The sequence below is a fragment of the Podarcis filfolensis genome (genome assembly GCF_964270895.1).
Source record: "Podarcis filfolensis genome assembly, chromosome: 2".
Classification (NCBI taxonomy): domain Eukaryota; kingdom Metazoa; phylum Chordata; class Lepidosauria; order Squamata; family Lacertidae; genus Podarcis; species Podarcis filfolensis.
The window spans coordinates 86,452,592-86,471,916 of record NC_139605.1 but is presented as its reverse complement, the minus strand read 5'-3'; the positions used below and the strand labels follow the sequence as shown (position 1 = coordinate 86,471,916).

Sequence of the window (19,325 nt, the reverse complement as noted above, 5' to 3'; positions counted from 1 at the left end):
CAACCATATCTACTCAGAAGTAAGTCCATTGGTGCTTTCTGACAGGTAAGTGAGGTTGGGATTGCAGCTTAAGCAATTAGTTTCAGTTTGCCAGCATTTCTATGTATAACAGACGAGGTGAGGTCTGCTCCTAAAGCCCAAGGAGATTATAGCAGCATGATAGGATTACATAGGCACAACACAGAGAGGGTGGGAGAAGTGGAAATTTTAAGGAGTGTTTCAAAAATATCATTTGTAGGGTATCTTTCCTCTAACACTTCTGGGGAATCAAGGTAAGGGCGGGAGGGGGAGGCTCTGCATATAGTAAAGTGAAGCTCCCTGGTGTAAACCTGGGGAGAAACATGATACCTTCTTTCCACCATTTTTTGGTATTCTGTTCTCATGAGGTACCCTCTGCACATAGCTTGTGTGCGAGTGATGAGCAATGCTAGACGTTCGTCTCTCATCTCTTCCAAAAGGCCCAGCAACCCAGCCTTGAAAAACACCTAAAAAGAGAAGGCAAAGTATAGTCGCTGCCCAAGTAGAGCCACTGCTTGTACTCTTCTCAGCACAGAGAAGTGCTTACTTTGGTGTGTCCAAATTTGTACTGGGTGTGATCAATATCAATAGATCCCAGCAGTTTCTCACAGGCTTTCTTGCTGTCCATAAACTGGCCCTCTGGGATAGCACTAGCATTCAGAACGCGGTATCTGTCCATTTAAACACAAACAGGTTTTAGCGCTCTAAACAGTGGAGAAGGAAGAAGCTCTTTCCCACTAGCAAACACTTCTAAACAGCTTAGGTAACTGCCCATAAATAGGCAGCAAGATTGTGGTTAGTTTGAGGAGGCTGCGATACTTTTTATCCAAATATTTATTTGTATTGTACAAAATCCTAAAGGGAAGTTCCCCAGGCAAAAACAGTGAGGGCAGGGCAGCATTAAAAAGCATATTTTCTGCAAAAAAAAATACCATTGTATCTAAATTATAGTATATAAAGTGATGCTCAAGCAGACACAGGTGTCATTGTTATCCAGAATTCTAGACAGTGTTTTCCTAACAAATTGCCTCAATGCAAATTAGGAAGATCACAATAAATGTAGCTGAGACCTTTGTTTAAAATCCCCATATAAGATTCTGTTTGGAAATCCCTTCCTGCAGATTCGAATGCCTTCAAGCACTCCATTACACCGTAGCTGGTGCAGAACAAGCCTGTGATCCATTGCACCTGTGGAAGAGAAAACCTAAATAGCAGCTTTCCCTGATACTCGACTGAACTCCTGCTGGAAATTGATGTCAGATTGTCTTAGTTACCTGGAGTTTTAGTTTCATTGGGGATGATGCAACGCACAAAATGTGGGTGAGTTGTCCGCAAGTTGGTCATCAGTTTGTTCAAATTTTCCTGTAATTTGGAAATTTATATTAAATGCTGTTAAAATTTTATTATTCTGATAAAAAGAGCCATATTATATTTATTTACAAATGATGTTCTTCTTCCACATGCCCTAAAATAAAATTGAAATGTGTAGGCTAATAAGGTCTGCTCCCCAAAAATGGAAATAAGATTAACTTACTTGTTACATTTACTGTACTTACCCCCACTCCAAGATCTAAACCTTATTATATACAAGCTTAATACCCCTAAGCACACCTTTAAAATTGTTTATTTTATCATTTCTAATTATTATACTTTCTGATCCCTCTGTAATTTAAGTAGATGACGATCACATGAAAAAAGCAAAATTATTGGGGTGTGTTGTTGTTGTTTTAAAAAATGTACCCACCTCAGATGCATGATCAGTTTAGTCCAGCATTCAGTTTCCAACAAAGGATCAAAGTCAAATGCATCACTGGGTGATATATGCTCTTAGGCACATCTATAAGCCGTCCACCATTTGAGCTAATGGCACCACATATACAAACTATTCACTATCCAATTAATGAGATTTGCTTCCACAAAAATATATTTATTGCAGTGGGGCACCTGTCTTTCTGAGGATGCCGGCAAGCCTTACCCTGAAAAGTGCAGAAACAGTTTGGAAGGAAGACCCCTTCTTCTTGGCAGCTTTCTTCTTAGTAGCCCCACCACTTTCAGCTGCAAAGCAAGACATAAGTACAATTGGCGATATTTCTGGTCAGCCATTCTGGCTATCCTTCTAACTATGGTCAGTGCAAGAGGTCACACAGTTTTAAGCCAAATATAATAGATCAGGGTGGCCCAAGTGGGCCAAAAGACACGGAACCCACAGGCCACACACTGCCTTATCACAGAGGTGGGGTGGGGAGTGAGGCCAAAATTTGACACACCCACCCAAGTCCTTACAGTGTCCTCCCAGAGCTGGCTAAGTGAGGCACCAGGCTTTGGGGAGGAGGCTTTGGCTTGGATCTAGAGCCCTCACACTGCCTGCCCAAAGCTAGGAAAGCACTAACTAGGCTTTGGGAAGGAGGAGGGAGGACTCTAGGACCCTATCAGAGCCCTCACACCTCCTGCCCAAAGTCCAGTGCCTTGCTTAGCCAGCTTTGGGAAGGCAGCATGAGAACTGGGGGATGCATCAAATGTTGCCAGAAAAGGCCTTGAGGGCCATGTGTTGGACCACTCTGTAATAGATGAAGATAACATACCATCCTCTATGGTAGCAAAGGCAGCATAAAGATTGGCCAGAATCTTAATGGATGATTTCTGATAGAGTCCCACAACCGTTTCATTCAAAGGGTCTTTGTTCTTCTCCAGCCAGCCAGCGATATTGTAGTCCACAATCCCTGCATAGTGGACCAAGGAGAAGTGGGCCTCAGGCTTGCCTTTGACAGGCTTAGGTTTCTGGAAGTTAGCAGATTTTCCAAGATGCTGGTCATAGAGCTTGTTCTTGAAAGAAGTGTCAGTTGCCTTAGGAAACATGCACTCCTCTTCCAGGATGGAGAAAATGCCCATTGGCTAAATGGAAAAACAAACAAGTTTTATTTCAAATATATATTTCTATGAAGTGGATATTTATTTACAAGGCAACAGGGGTGGATCTACTATGAAACTAATGAAGCATAAGCTTCAGGGGCCCTAATCCCGGAGGGGTCCCAGAAGTGACGTTATTCCACATTGCTTTGAAAAAAATGGGTCTAGTAGATCCAGTTTCAGTCACATGACTCAAACGGATTAATTTTTTGCTGTATGTATTTCACCAATTCCAAAGTTTGAGAGTCAGTAGCACAGATGTTGTAAAGGTGAAGTGTCACAGTACAGCAATTTTAAGCAAAATCTGAGATGTTGTAGTTCAGATAGATAGATAGATAGATAGATAGATAGATAGATAGATAGATCTGTCATAGAACAACCCCATTGAAGAAGATAACAGCGGTTACCCAGACCTCTTTGCTGGTCGTGAAGGGGTCCCAATAACAGTTCAAGTTTCAGGTCCTCAAAAATCAAGGTCCGCCACTGCAAGACAATATGGCAAATGTACCTTCTCAATAAGCTCAATGCAGGCAGCCAAATCCATTCCAAAGTCTATGAAAGTCCACTCAATCCCCTCCTTCTTGTACTCCTCTTGTTCCAGCACAAACATGTGATGGTTGAAAAACTGTTGCAGTTTCTCATTGGTGAAGTTGATGCAGAGCTGCTCCAGGCTGTTGAACTAACACCAGAATATATTATGTTAATACAATGACTTTGGCTTCAAAGGTACACAGGTAAGCAGTTTTTAGAATTAATTCTTCACAATTTTTAGAGGAAAGAAGGAAGCTATGCAGAAGGGAATAGTGGAATATTTTCTTAATTAATGGTACCTCTTTGAGGTTAGGGAGGAACTTGTCCCTCTCCAAAAGGGAAGAGAAGGTGTGAGCATGGGGAAATTATTCTTCCCCTTCCCCGGCTCCCCATATCACCCATTACAACCATACTCTGGGACAGAGTACACAAGGCAAAATACATTTATATAAAGCCGACTTTCTGGAACAAGTTCAGCCTAGGCAGTTAATTTGGCTGTTACAAGAGAGGCAAGAAGTTGCAATGGGTCCACATACCTCAAAGATTTCAAAGCCTGCAATATCTAAGACCCCAATGAAGTGTTGCCTGGACAGCTTTGTATCCAACTGTTGGTTGATGCGAAGTACCATCCAGAAAAATAGCTTTTCATAGACAGATTTGGAAAGGGCATTGACAGCATGATGCACCTGCAGGCAACAGTCCAGACAGTTAGTTAAACAATGTTACTGCACAAGTTAGAGCTCAATTGGTGTAGCATAAAATGGTTAATCTCAGGGCTGTGGGTTTGAGCCCCATGTTGGGCAAAATATTCCTGCATTGCAGGGGGTTGGACTAGAAGACCCTTGTGGTCCCTTCCGATTGTGATTCTATGAATCACTGTCTGGCCTAGGATATGGAATGACCCAGGAATAATAGTGTTAGCTAGTTAAGATGGAAACTGAATCATCCCAGCTCAGAAACCCACAACAAGAGGTGAGTAGTTTAAATATCTGGTCTTTCTGCTTCAAACTTCTCCTTCCAAGTTGGGGTGGGGAATACAAGTTGCTTTACCACAGGGCTTCTTGAAAGAAGATGATGATGGTACTGGGTGTCATGTAGATGTTGTCTCATCTCACCAGAAATTCCTTTCTATCTATCCCAAACCACTGCAAATGCCCTATCGATTCCCTGCTGATGTGACCTTTTCTGAATAGTGCTCCAGTGGCATTAATCTAGCTGGGATGGATGTTACCAGAAGAAAACAGATTTTCCCCAAAACTTGTAAATCCTTACTAAGCAGCATACCGAAAGGAAGAAATGTACCTTGCCTGAGTAAGAGCCCCTCACATAAGCTAATAAATGTTTTTGATCTGATGCATGGCCTCACCTGGTCCACTGTTTGACCTTTGGTCACATATTCATTTCCCACTTTCACTCGGGGAAAGCATAGGGCTTTCAATAAATCTGAAGAATTCAGGCCCATCAGATAAGCTGCTTTGTCAGCCTCTACAAAACAACATATGAGAAGCAAATATTGATGGAACTCTTTCAGGACAGCCAGAAAGCAATAATCATTTGAGAATGGGATAATCACAATTAAAGTTGTAGCTGCAATTGTAATTTACTCATTAAAATTATGACAGGGAGAGCGATTCAGATGAATTGCCAAAAGCTGAGGAAGAACTGTATATAATCTCTTTTAATGTGAAATCTTTCCAGGGATGCTTTGCACACCTCACGTGAAAATTCTCTCCCCACGCACCACCATTAGATCTGGAAATTGGCTTTCCATTAATGGTGTATGCCAGAGATCTGTTACCTTCACTGCCATCTGGCTCTGCCTGCTCCTCTCGTGGTTTCTGCTTAAACTTCATGTTCCCATAATGCATCACTGCCCCAGTTAGTTTATAGATTCCAACTCTCTCTTCAGCAGTGAAGCCCAGGATGTCTATAGCCGTCTGTAAGATAGTTTAGGCAGCAATTAGCTGAAATTGTTACTCAGTATTTATATTAGCAGCAGCACTTATACTTACATCTGTAGCTATTAGTTCCTCTTGGTCATCTATGCTTTGTACTGAAATCTCCCCTTGGCTTATAAATGGGTAGTCATAAGGGTTTGTTGTAATAAGAAGCATTTCTGAAATGAAATTAGAAGAGTCTGATAATCGCCACATAACATCTTAGATTAAGATACAGAAGGAGAGTAAATGGTTCTGAGCAATTCTCTCTCTCCCTCTCCCCACCCAGTTCTGTGTAGCGCTGGTTGAGCAACTAGCATAAAATCCTCTTTTGCTTTACCAGATAATCTGAGACATTCAGGAAGGAAATAAAGGAGAATCCTGCTTACCAATAAGTTCGGGTTTCTTATTGGAGAGAATCTGATAGAAAATATGGTAACTTCTCTCAGCCTTCAGCTGAAAAGTTACTCTTGATTTTTCCAGCAGATCTGCAACAAAGATTCACAATTTAATGTTTGTAAACCCGGTTTAATATTTGACTGGCTGTGTTCCAATCTGGATACTTACAGGTCTCAATATCTGCAGAGGCCAGCTTTCCAGTGGCACCAAAATGAATCCGAATGAATTTGCCCTGCAAAGTACAGAGAAAAAAAGTCATAACAGAGAACCAAAGACTTTCAGAAAACACAACTACCAGGATTAGATCTATTAGGGATTTTTCATTTTAACATTTTTGCTTGTTTGTTTATGGGAATTGCTCCTTTTGTTTCTGGATGGAAGGGGCATTGATTTCTGTGTTAAGTTTCTATTTTTAATGGAAGGTGTTAGTTGCTTTGGTGGCTCAGTTGAAAAACCAAAAGATGAGATATACAGTATTGGCCTGAATATAAGACACACTTTTTTTTCCAAATTCCGACCGTGAAAAATTAAAGTGTGGCTTAAATTCATGACCTTACAAAAATTGGCTTTTACGATATCGCTGTAGGATTTTCTAATACATTTGCCATTTATGGGTGTGAGTGCCTGCAGAATTTTAAGGGAGCGTCTTATATTTGGGTATTGTATTTTTTATTTTTTCCCTTTAAAGGTGCGGCTTATTTGCTGGTGTGGCTTATATTCAGGCCAATACAGTAACTATTTCAATAAACAAATGATTTCTGTAAACAGGGCCAGCCCTCTTAGTAGGCGGAGTGAAGCAGCTACTTCAGGTGGCAAATGTTGAGGACTGGTGCTAGAGGTGTTGAAGGACAAATCTGTGTGCTGTACAGCCTGTCCTGTGCCTCCTAAGCTAGTCTACTAACCTCAAGTACATTAGAAAATGCTGTTCTACTGCTAGAGCTGAATCCCAGCTTTTGGCTATTTGCATTTACTGATGTGCACAGCTCCACTTCCTTCTCTGAAATGTATCAATTTGCAAGCTGCTTTCTTAAAATAAGATAAGTTTAGAAGAAAAGATGCTACTGAAGCACTTAAAAGTCTTGGCAATGACAAACAAGAATTTGAAATATTTACATAAAACTGATATGTGAATTGCCTGTTAATTTCTCAGCAACTACAAAGCAAGCCACATTCCTTCAGCGGGACTTCCTCCAGGGCAACACCTTCATGATCAGTCCCAGGATGTGAAATGCAAACACAATAATGAGACAGCTGATATTATTGGCTAAAAAATTGATAACGACTTTTAGATCCTGCAATGTATGCACCACTCACAAAGCGAGAGGAATTGTCATTCCTGACAGTCTTGGCATTTCCAAAGGCCTCCAATAGGGGATTGGCACTGATGATCTGATCTTCAAGTGTCCCCTGTAAAAGGAAAGGAAAGGAAATATTTGAAAAGTGAATAATAAAGCAATGGAAGTAACAGCTATTGAATGTACATAGATAAATACACAAGACTTTGGGCACAATTCTATGCTCACAATGCTATATTCTACAGCTAAGTGTTAGCTTTCACTCTCCAATTTGACCAAGTCTTAATTAGATCCTTAAGTCTGATTAATGTGAAGAATGCCTGGGTCATGAATGGACCTTGAGTCATATTTATGTTCATTTTAGGACAAGTGATTGGTCTTGGTTATTCAGATACAGGTGGTGTGTTAATTATTCCTTGCACCAAGCAGGGATCTGAAAGTGACTCAAGGCTTCAAGTGAGAATGTGTTTGTTGAATGCATCCTTGTAGCTACTGTATGATCCCTTCCCAGTTTGTTTGTTTTTTGGGATGTTTGACTCTGAATTGCTCTGATAGAGAGAGGAAGGGAATGAAGAAACGAAAGAATGAAAAAGGGAGGAAAAGAAAGGAAGGGAGACAGGAGACAGGAAACTGTAAGAAACTAAAGGTGAATTAAGAAACAGTTTGTGGCCATGCCTTTCATACTACATCCTTTTTTCCTGGAACAAGATATAAAAGTGTGGCTAGAACAGCAGGAAATTCTCTGTGCATCTCAACTAGAACCATTCCTGTGTGAGGAATGATTTGTCCTTTCTGCCACCTGGACAGCTGTCCATGGTACTGTGTTGCTTAGCCTTAGAGGCACCCTTAGACTAGTGGCTGGATATAGCCACATTTTACAACCCGTTTCGGGCAGAGGAAGATAGGTAATGCAAAAAAAAGAAAAAGAAAAAAGAACAACATACTCTTCAACCACTTCCCTTTCTCAGCAGTTGACGTGAAAATTACTGAGATGCTTTATGCTGTAAGTGCTACATAGCTTTTTATTGTAACAGCTCTGGAAGCAAGCGTCATGAGGGCATCACAGAATGAATTGCCGTATTTTTTGCTCTATAAGACGCACCTAGTTTTTGGAGGAGGAAAACAAGAGAAAAAAAATTCTGAATCACAGAAGCCAGAACAGCAAGAGGGATCACTGCTCAGTGAAAGCAGCGATCCCTCTTGCTGTTCTGGCTTCTGGGATAGCTGCGCAGCCTGCATTCGCTCCATAAGACATACACACATTTCCTCTTACTTTTTAGGAGGGGAAAAGTGAGTCTTATAGAGCAAAAAATACGGTAATTATTGCTTAGAAATCCACAGCCCTTATTTTAAAGAAAAAGCATGCTTTAAAAGAATCTTCATGAGGCTATCCAATGTAGATCCAGTAAGTGAAGTCTCAGGGCTTGGTGGATTTTGATACTTTGGCTGTTAGCGCCATTGTTTCTTAATTGATGAAGGAAATTCTATAGACCTGATCGCTTAACAGAACAGAGTACAGTCGTACCTTGGTTTTCGAACAGCCTAGTTCTCGAACGTTTTGGCTCCCGAATGCCACAGACCTGGAAGTGACTGTTCTGGCTTGCAAACTATTTTTGGAAGCCAAACGTCCAACGGGGCTCCCAATTGGCTGCAGGAGGTTCCTGCAGCCAATCAGAAGCCGCACTTTGGTTTCCGAATGTTTTGGAAATCGAACGGACGTCCGGAACAGATTCCGTTTGCCTTCCAAGGTATGACTGTATAACTAATCAGGAAGTTGTTCAGAGTCTATGGTTCTTCAGCAGTGCCTTTTGTATGCTTACAACCACAGGTTTATTTGCACTAATGCCAGCCCATCTCGTCCTACCTTCATCTTGGATTGAGATTCCTTTTTCTTAGCTCCTTCTCCAGTAGCTGCAATTGTTGCAAAGTACTGGATGACACGCTTGGTGTTGACAGTCTTTCCAGCACCAGATTCTCCACTGTCACGATAAAAGCAAGCATCATGTAAAGAAAAATGGAGGACCATTACTTATGTTATAATTGTACTTTGGCAATATGAAGTAGGACAAACCCAAAGCATCTGCTTACGTGATCAGGATAGACTGGTTTTCGCGATCTGCCAAAAGGAAAGAGAGAAGCATGCTCATTATGCTGCAGAGGCATGTGCTGAGTTACAGGTTCAACCACTGGATTAAATTCCCTCAAATCTGGGCATGTGATAAAGGTTTACTAAGCCTGATGGTATCTTGATTGTTCCTCCAATTCCGTTCTGCTTATAACACCTTATTCCCCTTTCAGTTGTGAAGTATACGTACCAGTTAGCATGAACTGATAGGCGTTGTCAGAGATGGAGAATATGTGGGGAGGCACTTCTGTGCGCTTTTTGCCCCGATAGCCAGCCACCACTTCTGGATTGTATACAGGCAGCCATTTGTATGGATTAACAGTGACACAGAAGAGGCCCGAGTAGGTCTGCATGAAAACCAGTAAAAATACTGTTAGACCCTTTCCCTTTGGGGATTCCTTTCTGTGGACCAGGATAGCACCACTTACATAAATCATCCAGGAGCTGTAGCGATCTTTGAGATTATACAAAACAGCAGGTTCATGCAGATGCGTCAGCATTGCCATGTCCTCAATTCTGTCAAACTTAGGTGGGTTCATAGAATACACATCATCTGGCTTGACAGTCAGAGTCTGAAATGCAAAGAAGGAAGGACTTTCGATGAGGAATGGTTACGCCACAATGCAAGTTTGCAATACAAATGAAATTATTTCAATAGTGATGGCATATATTTAGGACCCACGCTATTTTTGTGATTTTTTAAATAATTGTAAGTTTTTAAAACTTTTTAATGTTGTGTTTTAAATTATTGTAACCCACCCTGGGATGTTGGGGTGAAATGTAGGATGATGATGATGATGATGATGATGATACCACCACCTACCTTCAGGACAGACCGAAAACTCTATGTGTAAAAATTAATATACCTATTATAGAGATGTTTTCAGTAGCTCATCCCAGCAGCTTAAGTGCTTCGCAAATTTTGTCCCAATTATGATCAGAACAATTCAGCTGGAAAATCTTAGCACATGCTTATGGAAAAAGAGGAGTCCACACCCCACACCAAATCTTCAAAGACACTCACCCTGCCATCATCTGTGTCCACAGTAGTTTTGCCACCTTCAGTGCCCTTGATTTTCCCTTTGGCATATTCCTCCTTTGGATCAGCCACGAAGCAATAGGTCTTGGCATCAAAGGGTTGGTTCTGAGCCTCTATTCGCTCCTTCTCAGATTTTCGGAGAAAGGGGGCAGCCACCCCAAAAATCTCCATTTCTGCATCACTGCTCATTGCTGCAGCTGAAAGTGAGACAGGAGGGTCAGTCCTTATTCTGTGGACGCCTAGGAAACTTGAACTAGAGACATCATGTTCAGACAATACCAGACATGGTCCCTATTCCTAAATCTAAGAGAGTGTACAGCAGCGTGAATGATCCCTTTTGTAAGCAGAACAGAAGGTCCAGCTATTTCCACAAACTCCCATTTTCTCTGTAATCCTGACATTATGTACTACGCCAGGGGTATACAATGGACAGGCAGGGACTGGGGTTACATCCCAGACCACGCCCCCCCCCCATGTCAGTGGGCCCTGTAAGACCGCACTGCACCACCCTGTTCTGCTCCCACCCCGTTCCAACCCATTTTGTGACATTTTTGTGATGTCTTTGGGTCACTTTCAGATTTGGGCCAATGTACATGGACAGGTTAAAAACAGTTGTTGCCTTTAGTGCCACCCAGGTGTTATTGGACTCCAGTTCCCATCACCTCAAGCCAGTGGTGATGATGGGAGTTGAAGTCCAAAAACACCTGAAATATGTGGCATTGGATAGCTCACACTAAATTCTGGGCACACTCTCCCTTCAGTTTTCTATAATCCAATCATTCTGTCTCCTGAAAGATCACTAGCTTACTTATGTCTACCTATTTGCCCTTAATATGCTTCTTACGTTGCTTTATTTTTATCTGCAACTGTCCTAAGAACTTTGTTAAAGGGCAAAATATCAATACCAAAGAGAATTAAGAATGAATATAAGTAAATTGCCATTTTGAAGCAAATAACAACAATAGTGAGGATAGTTTCGCATCCATTAAATAGTTGCACAAATACAAAATCTGGAATCTAGAAAAGAATGCAGCACCTTGCAATTGATTTTTTTTTTTAAGTTTCAAAAGGAAGCATAATAATTTGAAAGAAGAGCCTCATGAAATACAGAAGTACGGTAATTATCACAATTGCATCCTGCCCTGTGATAATTTTGACAGAAAACATAAATTATGCAAAACAATTGCATGTAACATAGCCTGATTTTTATATTCGAGTCAAATTAGTTACTTTGGTATAGAATTGATATTATTATAATTCTGTGAATGGCCTATCTGGTGCAGGAAAAAAAATCAGTTGTTTACTTTAGCCTTGGTAGGATCACTCCCCTTTTTGGAGCCATCCAAACCCACCCAAAGAGACTAAATGTGGCTTGCTTGCTTCCTTGAGTGCTTTTAAATGTAGGCATCTAGCATATGTTGCTTGTCACAGCAAGGCCTGAGATGGGTGGGTGGGGTTTTTTTAGTTCTACACATTCCTTAAGCATAGTTCTTTGGTGAGGAAGCACCTCTGTTGTGCCTCCTACTTTCCAAGTTACATTTTATTGGCTCAGAACATGGGATGAGATGAACAAGTAAGACGGTAACAGGAACTCCTGGGCAGGGGGAAAACTTGGTTTACTCCCACTTTCAGCATTCCTGCACTCAGTGTAAATGGAAGCCCCCTTTTCTTTCATCAGGTTGTATCTGTGTTGCTGTTGAATATCCCTGTGTACTGGGAAAGGGGAGGAAGGAGAGAAGGGGCAGTGGCTGTGAAACTATAAGATTACTTGAGATATGAAGTGGCACCTGTGCTAAGCAGAATGTTGATTGAATTCTGCAGTCTCTGTGTTGAGTGGATGGGAAGTAGCATGTGTCTGCATGTGCTGTGAGTGAGAAACAAAGAACCCTCAACCATCTGCTGCAGGCAGTTTCAGGGGATGGAACTGCTGCTTCTGATGATGAGAGATTAGGGATCTCACTTGGGAAAGAGATCATATTAAACGTCTTCCGGAGGAGTAGCCATGTTCATCTATTGCAGTGAAAACAACGGAGTGTTGTGGCTGCTTAAAAGACTAACACATTTATTGGCGATAAGCTTTCAAAGATTACAGTCCACTTCATCAGAGGCGTGAAGTGTTCTCCTTAGTTATAGGGAGGTGTGTGTGCGTGTGTGTTTGTGGGGAGGATTGTAAAGGCGAGGTCAGAGAGAAATGAAATGCAGAAGAAGTATAGATAGTGACAATTACATACTTAACAATGGTAATTCACATAATAGTTCACAATGACACAGACATCCTGGCAATGGTAAGCCAGTGAACACATAAAGACCTAAAAATTATTTGTTTCGCTTCCATCCACAAGTGATAACATTCAAGTGCCTGATGTATTGTAATTCAGGGACTGGCCTGTTTGTAAAATGCAGATGAGCATTGTTGGCAGATGATGACACATATCACATTAACAGATGTGGAGGTGAACGAACCCCTGAAGTTGTGGATGACATTATTAGGTCCTGTGATAGTGTTTCCAGAGTAGATACGCAGAGAGCAATAGAATCATAGAATTGTATAGGTGGAAGGGACTACGAGAGTCCTCTAGTCCATCCCCCTGCAATGCAAGAATCTTCTACCCGATATGGAGCTCAAACCCATGATTAAGAGGCAGCCCTGTTTAGGGAAGTTTTTAATGTGTGACATTTTAATGTATTTTTAATCTTTGTTGGAAACTGCCCAGAGTGGCTGGGGAAACCCAGCCAGATGGGTGGGGTACAAATAAATTATTATTATTATTATTATTATTATTATTATTATTATTATTATTATTTATTATGCTCTACCAGCTCAGCTACCCAAAGCATCTGGATCTGCCAGAGGGGCTGCTTCCTATGTCAGTATCTTTTTTATATGGGCTGTTGTTGCTGCTAAGTAGCTGTTTTTGGTAGGGGTGCTATCTGAATGTCAGTATATAGACCTACCACCTAAGGCTTGTGAAAGAATGAGGGTACATTTCAGCCTTCCAAGACACTGCAAAAGTTCTTAAAGTAGTCATCCTAGAGCAAAATACTTTCAAAGGGAGAGTGCTGTGTGAAACCAATGAATTACAATTTATCAACATTTTCATTTGGAAAGATCCAACATTAGTCATGCTAGGAGTAGTTCCATTGACTTCTGTGGGTCTACTCTGAATGTGACAAACATTGACTATCACTTGTGAACTGAACTGAGACAAAGGATTTTTTTTAGCACAGCACATGTGTTAATTGGCTCACCGATATCAGGGTCATTGAGAACTGTTATTTATCTGATGCCCTTTTAAATGTGTGGTGGGAGGGGGGATTATTGATTTGTTTTTGTTCTTATTTTCATTATGCATTTTGTGTTTTTTATAATGTAATTTTCTGTTGCGAACCGGTAAAAGGTGGTATACTAAAAAAACCTAAATAACTAAGTATTTTTCTACATTTTATTTCTCTCTGACCTCACTTTACACAACCCCCTCATCCCAACTCATGTGTATATACACCTATAACTCAAGATAACAGTTCATGCATCTGATGAAGTCGATTGTAGTCCATAAAACATCATGCCATTTTAAATTAGTTCATCTTTAAGATGCCGTAAGACTCTTCATCAAATACTGAATGCTGGAAAATGATAACATAAGTGCATGGGAGATTGGTTTTTCCAAGAAATGGTCCACCTGTTTCTTAGAATGCCATTCCTTCACCCACAATTTGCAGGCAGGCAAGTCAAAGTATAGGGAGGTACTTTCCCTCTCCTCAGTACACAAACACAGAAGCACTGCAGTTATTATCACTCCACAGCAGACTGATTGAGAAAATGAAATTGCACCACACAAAAAGTATCAATAACTGTCATTTGGGAGGCGGGGTGGGGTGGGACACATAGCGCCACACCTTGACTTCTCACCTTTTTATTTTCCACTCCCAACAGAAAGAAGAAAGGAACTGGATGAAATAAGACGTCTAATCTAGAAAGGAGCAGACAGCGTAAGCATTCATGAGTCCAGGATCCTCAACAGCTGAGAATTTTTTAGAATCTCAAAATACATTACAGAAATAGACCCTCTTCCCCCTAAAATTCCTCCTCAGAGCAAAGTGCCTTTAAGCTCAGCTAAAGTATAGCTGCCCTTATTGTCTAAATTAACACTTGGTTGCCCTGAGATCTCTCCCAAAGTGGAAAGCTCTGGAGTATGTTGCCCATACTGCAGGAGGGAGGGGATAGGGAATGGGGATGGAGGAAGAGAGACTGATTATCAAACTTACCTCTCACAGCTCGCAGCCACCAGTAAGCCTTTCATCTCCTCCAGCTTTTATAGGCTGTGATTCTTCTCTTAGCTCAACCCCTCTCTATATTTGGAAATCAGAGACTGGTCCTAAAGCCTGCTTGCCACTTATACACTTATTTACCCTCAGAAAATGTATTAATAGAAATGACCAAGTTTAGTCATTATTTATCAGTTGTGATACTTTGGCATGGAAGCTAACCATTTCTTTAAACTTGGGAAGTAATGCCAGTGCAGGAGAGGTCTGGTGTCTGATCCCTTTAAAAAAGAGAGTTTGTGGCAGTTTTTCCATCTGGCGCTCTTATTGGATCAAATCCTGCAAATATACTTGCATTTTAGTAGCCTGGCCAACAGCTATTTTATCAGTTACATTTTAAGAATCAGTTACATTTTAGGCGCTAAAATGCAACATCTGAGATTCCCCAAACACATGTACAATATATATTCATACATGCATTTGCCTGCAGTTTGAACCTATATGTGGAAACATGTATTTTCCTGGAGTAATGTGTGAAGAAGCATCCACTATCAGCAGGAATGTTGACACTAAAGAAACTCTTCTTTTTTCTTTTGCCCAAGCAAAGCCTCAGGTAAAAATGACAGTAAGAAAACAGAACACTGGGAATTAAGCATAGATGGTCATGTGTCCATTCACACACACAAACATACTGCAGGAAAGTGTGTGTGAGTATATGCTCCATCTGGTTGAGGGAGATCATGTGGGTCTTTCTGCCATCCCAATTGGTCCTGCTCTCATGATTACAATGGTGTAGGCTGTGCTACGAGGGACTTAACTCCCTATCTGTGTTAAAAGGGAAGAGGAGTAAGAAGGTACAGAAGGGCAAGCTTTGAAAGAGTGACTGAATAAAAAGTGAAGTCAAGACAGGAATAAATAATTGCAAGCCATTTTGAAGACCCTTCTTACTTTCTTTGTAAGATTTATTGTCTGCCCTTCACCAGGGCAGGTTGAAACTGTATAAAGAGTTATAAAAACAGGTAATACCATTCCAACAAAAATGAAGTATAGATTCAGCAACAAAAATGGTGGATTCTACAAAACAAAATAGTTTAACTGTCAAAGGCCAGAATTTTGTATGGAGAGAGTTTAAGGACTTTGGTCAAAAATGAAATATGAATCCCCTGAATGAACAAAGAAAGACCTGCAACATCCCAGGTCAGGAGAACAGGTCCTTAATATTTAACAAAGATCTAGTTATCGTTTCTGACACTTTTGTCCTTATCCTTAAGGGTTTATCATCAGCCTGCCACTGTCCTGAACAGGCATGACCTCCTAAGCAGCATGCCAAAGAATTAAAGCTATGCTGCCAAAGAGGGAATCGGTAACAGCTGATGAAAGCAGACGTCGTGTAAATCAAAACATACTAATGAGAAACAAAGGGCAAGTATCTTAAAGCAGGGACACTCCCAAGCTAGTCATCCACTTAACAGAAAGTGGGGTTCCAAACCCATACTGCTGTTGAATTACTTGTTTTAAAAAAAATATATTCTACCTATTTTGTGGAATAAATTTTGTAGGAAAACTTTCAGGCATATCACAATCAAAAACAGTTATAAATCTGCTATCAAGGCTCATGATATGTGATACGCTTTCCAGAGCACCCTTCCCAGCTCCTGCCAATATATAATATATAAATATATTTAAATCAGCCACTTTTATTTGCGGGGGGGGGGCAGTTCCTAGTCTTTATTGCAATAAGGAATTGTGTGGTATTATAGTTTAAGGAGCTATTTTCAAAAGGCGTCTAAACAGAATCCAAAGCATTACTTATTTACCTATCAAATCTATATCCTGCCCTTCCTGCTGAAGAAAGGGTACATCCGTAATAAAAAATACAGTTAAAAATAAAATGAAAGCATAGTTAAAACATTTTAAAACTGTTAAAAATGTTTAAAACAATCAAACATGTAACCAATAGTGTGTCTTAATAGGCCCACCAAAATAGAAATGTTTTCAGTAGGCATCTAAAAGAATACAATGATGGCCCCTGCCTATTGTCAATAATCAGAGAGTTCCAAAGCACAAGTACTGCCACACTAAAGGCATGACTCCTGACCAACACAGCAGTGCAAGTTTGGTAGGTCAAAGTGAGTCAGCTCATATGGGGTAAGGCTTTTCCTCAAGGTAACTGGTCCCAATCCATTATGAGCTTTATGTACCAGTGGTAACACTTGAACTCAGCCTGGTGGCAAACTGGCAGCCAGTTTAGATATTTGAGCTCAGGTAAGGAAAAGGTAAAACGTAATAGACCCCTGGATGGTTAGGTCCAGTCAAAGGCAACTATAGGGTGCAGCGCTCATCTCACTTTGCAGGCCGAGGGAGCCAGCGTTTGTCCACAGACAGCTTTCCAGGTCATGTGGCCAGCATGACTAAACAGCTACTGGTGCACGGAGAACCACCATGACAAGTGCCAGAGCACACAGAAGCTCCATTTACCTTGCCGCCGCAGTGGTACCTATTTATCTACTTGCATTGGTATGTTTTCAAACTACTAGGTTGGCAGAAGTTGGGACAGAGCAACGGGAGCTCACCCTGTCACACAGATTCGAACTGCTGACGTTCTGATCGGCAAGCCCCAGAGGCTCAGTGACCCCAGTGCCACTCGCATCCCTTTGAGCTCAGGTATAATGTGCTGACAGCTTCACTCCTGTAAGCAATAGTACTGGAGCATTCTGCACTAACTTCATTTTCCAAAGGAAACACCTCATTGTAAGATGTATGCTGTGGGAAGCAGAAATGCTTCAGAAGCATCTGTACTGCTTTCTGTACCGCTTCAACCTGGGAACTTGGTAAAACTTCCTATGTAGGCCAAAGCTATTTTAGCAATAACATGGGCTATAAAGCTAAACATAACAATAGTATACAGTGGTACCTCGGGTTACAGACGCTCCAGGTTACAGACTCCGCTAACCCAGAAATAGTACCTCAGGTTAAGAACAGTTTCAGGTCAAGCACGGACCTCCAGAACGAATTAAGTTCTTAACCTTGAGGTACCACTGTATTGGCAGATGAGTGCAGAGCTCATCAGGAATCCATTGATACTCATACAGAATACAATCTCCCAGCTTTGCATACCTCACTCTTCCTCGCCTTCATGTGAATTCTACCTTGAGCCTTAACATTTAGTCAGGGGCTGCATTCAACATTGCAGTCCTGCTTTGAGACATCAAACAGCTGTGCAGTTTCCATTTAACCAACATGGTGGCTTGTATCTGAGGCAGGTGAAGGAACTACAGATTGTAGGTATGTAGCCTAGAGCCTAGAGTCACTTCCAGCCAGCTCCAGGTAGAGTGAGCAGCAAGCTGTCTTCTCTTCCACTCGAGGTCACTGAAGAATGGTCAATAAACAGCCCCATCTCTCATGAAAAATGAATTCTTAGAATCCTCTCTAAGCCGGGAGAATGAGCTCTTGTCTTTTTTTAGCAGCAGCCTTCCATGGTTAAGCGTCTTTTGAATGTACTGCCTTGTTTGTATTAGGTGTCCATGGAAAGTTGAGATGTTCCAGAAGCATCCATTTTATGCTAGGCTTCAAGCATGAGGACAAGAATTTTGCAGGGTGATTTCGAGAGTTGGAGAGAAAGGGAACATGGGGGCTTTCCCACCACATAGAAGAACAAGCAGGCAGCAGCCACAGATCTGGGTTCCAAAGAGCTGCTTTTGCAAATTAAGGCTCCCTCACCCCTCCCTTCTTTTTTCTAGTAGGTTAATGTTACCCATTGGGCAGCAAATATTAGAGAAGAGAACTCAGCAACAGATCTTGGCCACAGCCATTAAGGACCAGGTCCCCTTGGCTCAGCAATACTTCATTATTGCCTGTATCCAAAACTATTACATGGTAAGCAACTGCTGTTCATCTGCTGTGAATTCTGTGTTATTTGAAGTGTCTTCTATCCTAACTATGTGATTAATATGCACCAGAGGAGCTCAGCTTCTGGATCTTGAAGTTAGAGCAAAGTTTTATCTGGGAGCCAGACATTTATTCTAGTGCACAAATCAACTCCACCTGAAGTTGTCAGCTCCAAGCAATAAGGTCTTTTAGAGTAATATGTCAGGGGGCAAATGCTTTGGGTGCCAGAGAAGTCCTTACACCAATAGTTAGCCACTCCTGTTTTAAACAAGCCACCTAAAGAGAACAAGATGAAAAATTCACAGATAAATGGATGGAGCAAAGTATTTGCCTAGTATGTTTCTTTAGATGACATTGAACTATTACGACTGCAGTCCTAAAAATGTTATGAGGGATTTAAGTCGGTTAGGCCTGTTTACTAAATGGGACTGGCACCCTTCAACATTAGTGCTGGTGTCATGTGCTTGGAATTCCAAAACTGGCATTGTGTGCTATTACGTGATGTTGCACTGCTATGGCAATGGGACAGCTTTTAGGATCATACCACAAGCCTGTTTATATCATGAGAGTGAGGGTGGAAGGAACCTGGGTTTACCTCCATCTCTGCCTTAAATAAATCACACACTCTCTCAGCCTCAGATCCATATTTGTTAAATTAAGAGGGCACTGGCCAATTCAGTGCCCCCCAGGTGATGTTACACAACAGTTCCCATCATCCCTGACATTGGTTATATTGGCTGTGGAAGATGGGAGTTGGAGTCCAACAATATCTGGAGGACCCCATGTTGACTATCCCTTGTTATAAAGAATAGCTGCGAGCTGTATCAATTCCAAGCAGTAGCAGAAGAAGAAATGTAAGTCTAAATACCTAATCTAGTTAAACAGTCTGGCTTAAAATGAGATTCTCCATGCCCCACAACCTT

General features: G+C 41.3%; 1 protein-coding gene and 1 long non-coding RNA gene across 2 annotated transcripts in view; one reads left to right on the top strand and one right to left on the bottom strand.

Annotated features, from left to right (window-relative positions):
- LOC310755297 (myosin-3) overlaps positions 1 to 14,233 on the bottom strand; it is a 31,061-nt gene extending 16,828 nt beyond the window's left edge. Inside the window, exons 1-20 of the mRNA XM_083597833.1 lie at positions 14,162 to 14,233; positions 10,237 to 10,448; positions 9,641 to 9,784; positions 9,403 to 9,559; positions 9,176 to 9,203; positions 8,952 to 9,066; positions 7,107 to 7,199; positions 5,961 to 6,024; positions 5,783 to 5,881; positions 5,469 to 5,572; positions 5,255 to 5,393; positions 4,823 to 4,941; positions 3,993 to 4,142; positions 3,434 to 3,604; positions 2,601 to 2,910; positions 1,994 to 2,073; positions 1,293 to 1,380; positions 1,089 to 1,206; positions 566 to 689; positions 349 to 485 (exon numbers count right to left, since the gene is read on the bottom strand). Of these exons, the coding sequence (XP_083453959.1) occupies positions 349 to 485; positions 566 to 689; positions 1,089 to 1,206; positions 1,293 to 1,380; positions 1,994 to 2,073; positions 2,601 to 2,910; positions 3,434 to 3,604; positions 3,993 to 4,142; positions 4,823 to 4,941; positions 5,255 to 5,393; positions 5,469 to 5,572; positions 5,783 to 5,881; positions 5,961 to 6,024; positions 7,107 to 7,199; positions 8,952 to 9,066; positions 9,176 to 9,203; positions 9,403 to 9,559; positions 9,641 to 9,784; positions 10,237 to 10,440 (2,444 nt within the window). The 5' untranslated portion in view covers positions 10,441 to 10,448; positions 14,162 to 14,233. The remainder of the gene's footprint in view (positions 1 to 348; positions 486 to 565; positions 690 to 1,088; positions 1,207 to 1,292; positions 1,381 to 1,993; positions 2,074 to 2,600; positions 2,911 to 3,433; positions 3,605 to 3,992; positions 4,143 to 4,822; positions 4,942 to 5,254; positions 5,394 to 5,468; positions 5,573 to 5,782; positions 5,882 to 5,960; positions 6,025 to 7,106; positions 7,200 to 8,951; positions 9,067 to 9,175; positions 9,204 to 9,402; positions 9,560 to 9,640; positions 9,785 to 10,236; positions 10,449 to 14,161) is intronic.
- The window catches only part of LOC310755343, a 183,660-nt gene that overhangs the window by 146,482 nt on the left and 17,853 nt on the right, over positions 1 to 19,325 (top strand). Inside the window, exons 10-13 of the long non-coding RNA XR_014544309.1 lie at positions 1,140 to 1,338; positions 1,955 to 2,091; positions 3,527 to 3,659; positions 14,186 to 19,278. This is a non-coding gene — a long non-coding RNA (uncharacterized lncRNA). The remainder of the gene's footprint in view (positions 1 to 1,139; positions 1,339 to 1,954; positions 2,092 to 3,526; positions 3,660 to 14,185; positions 19,279 to 19,325) is intronic.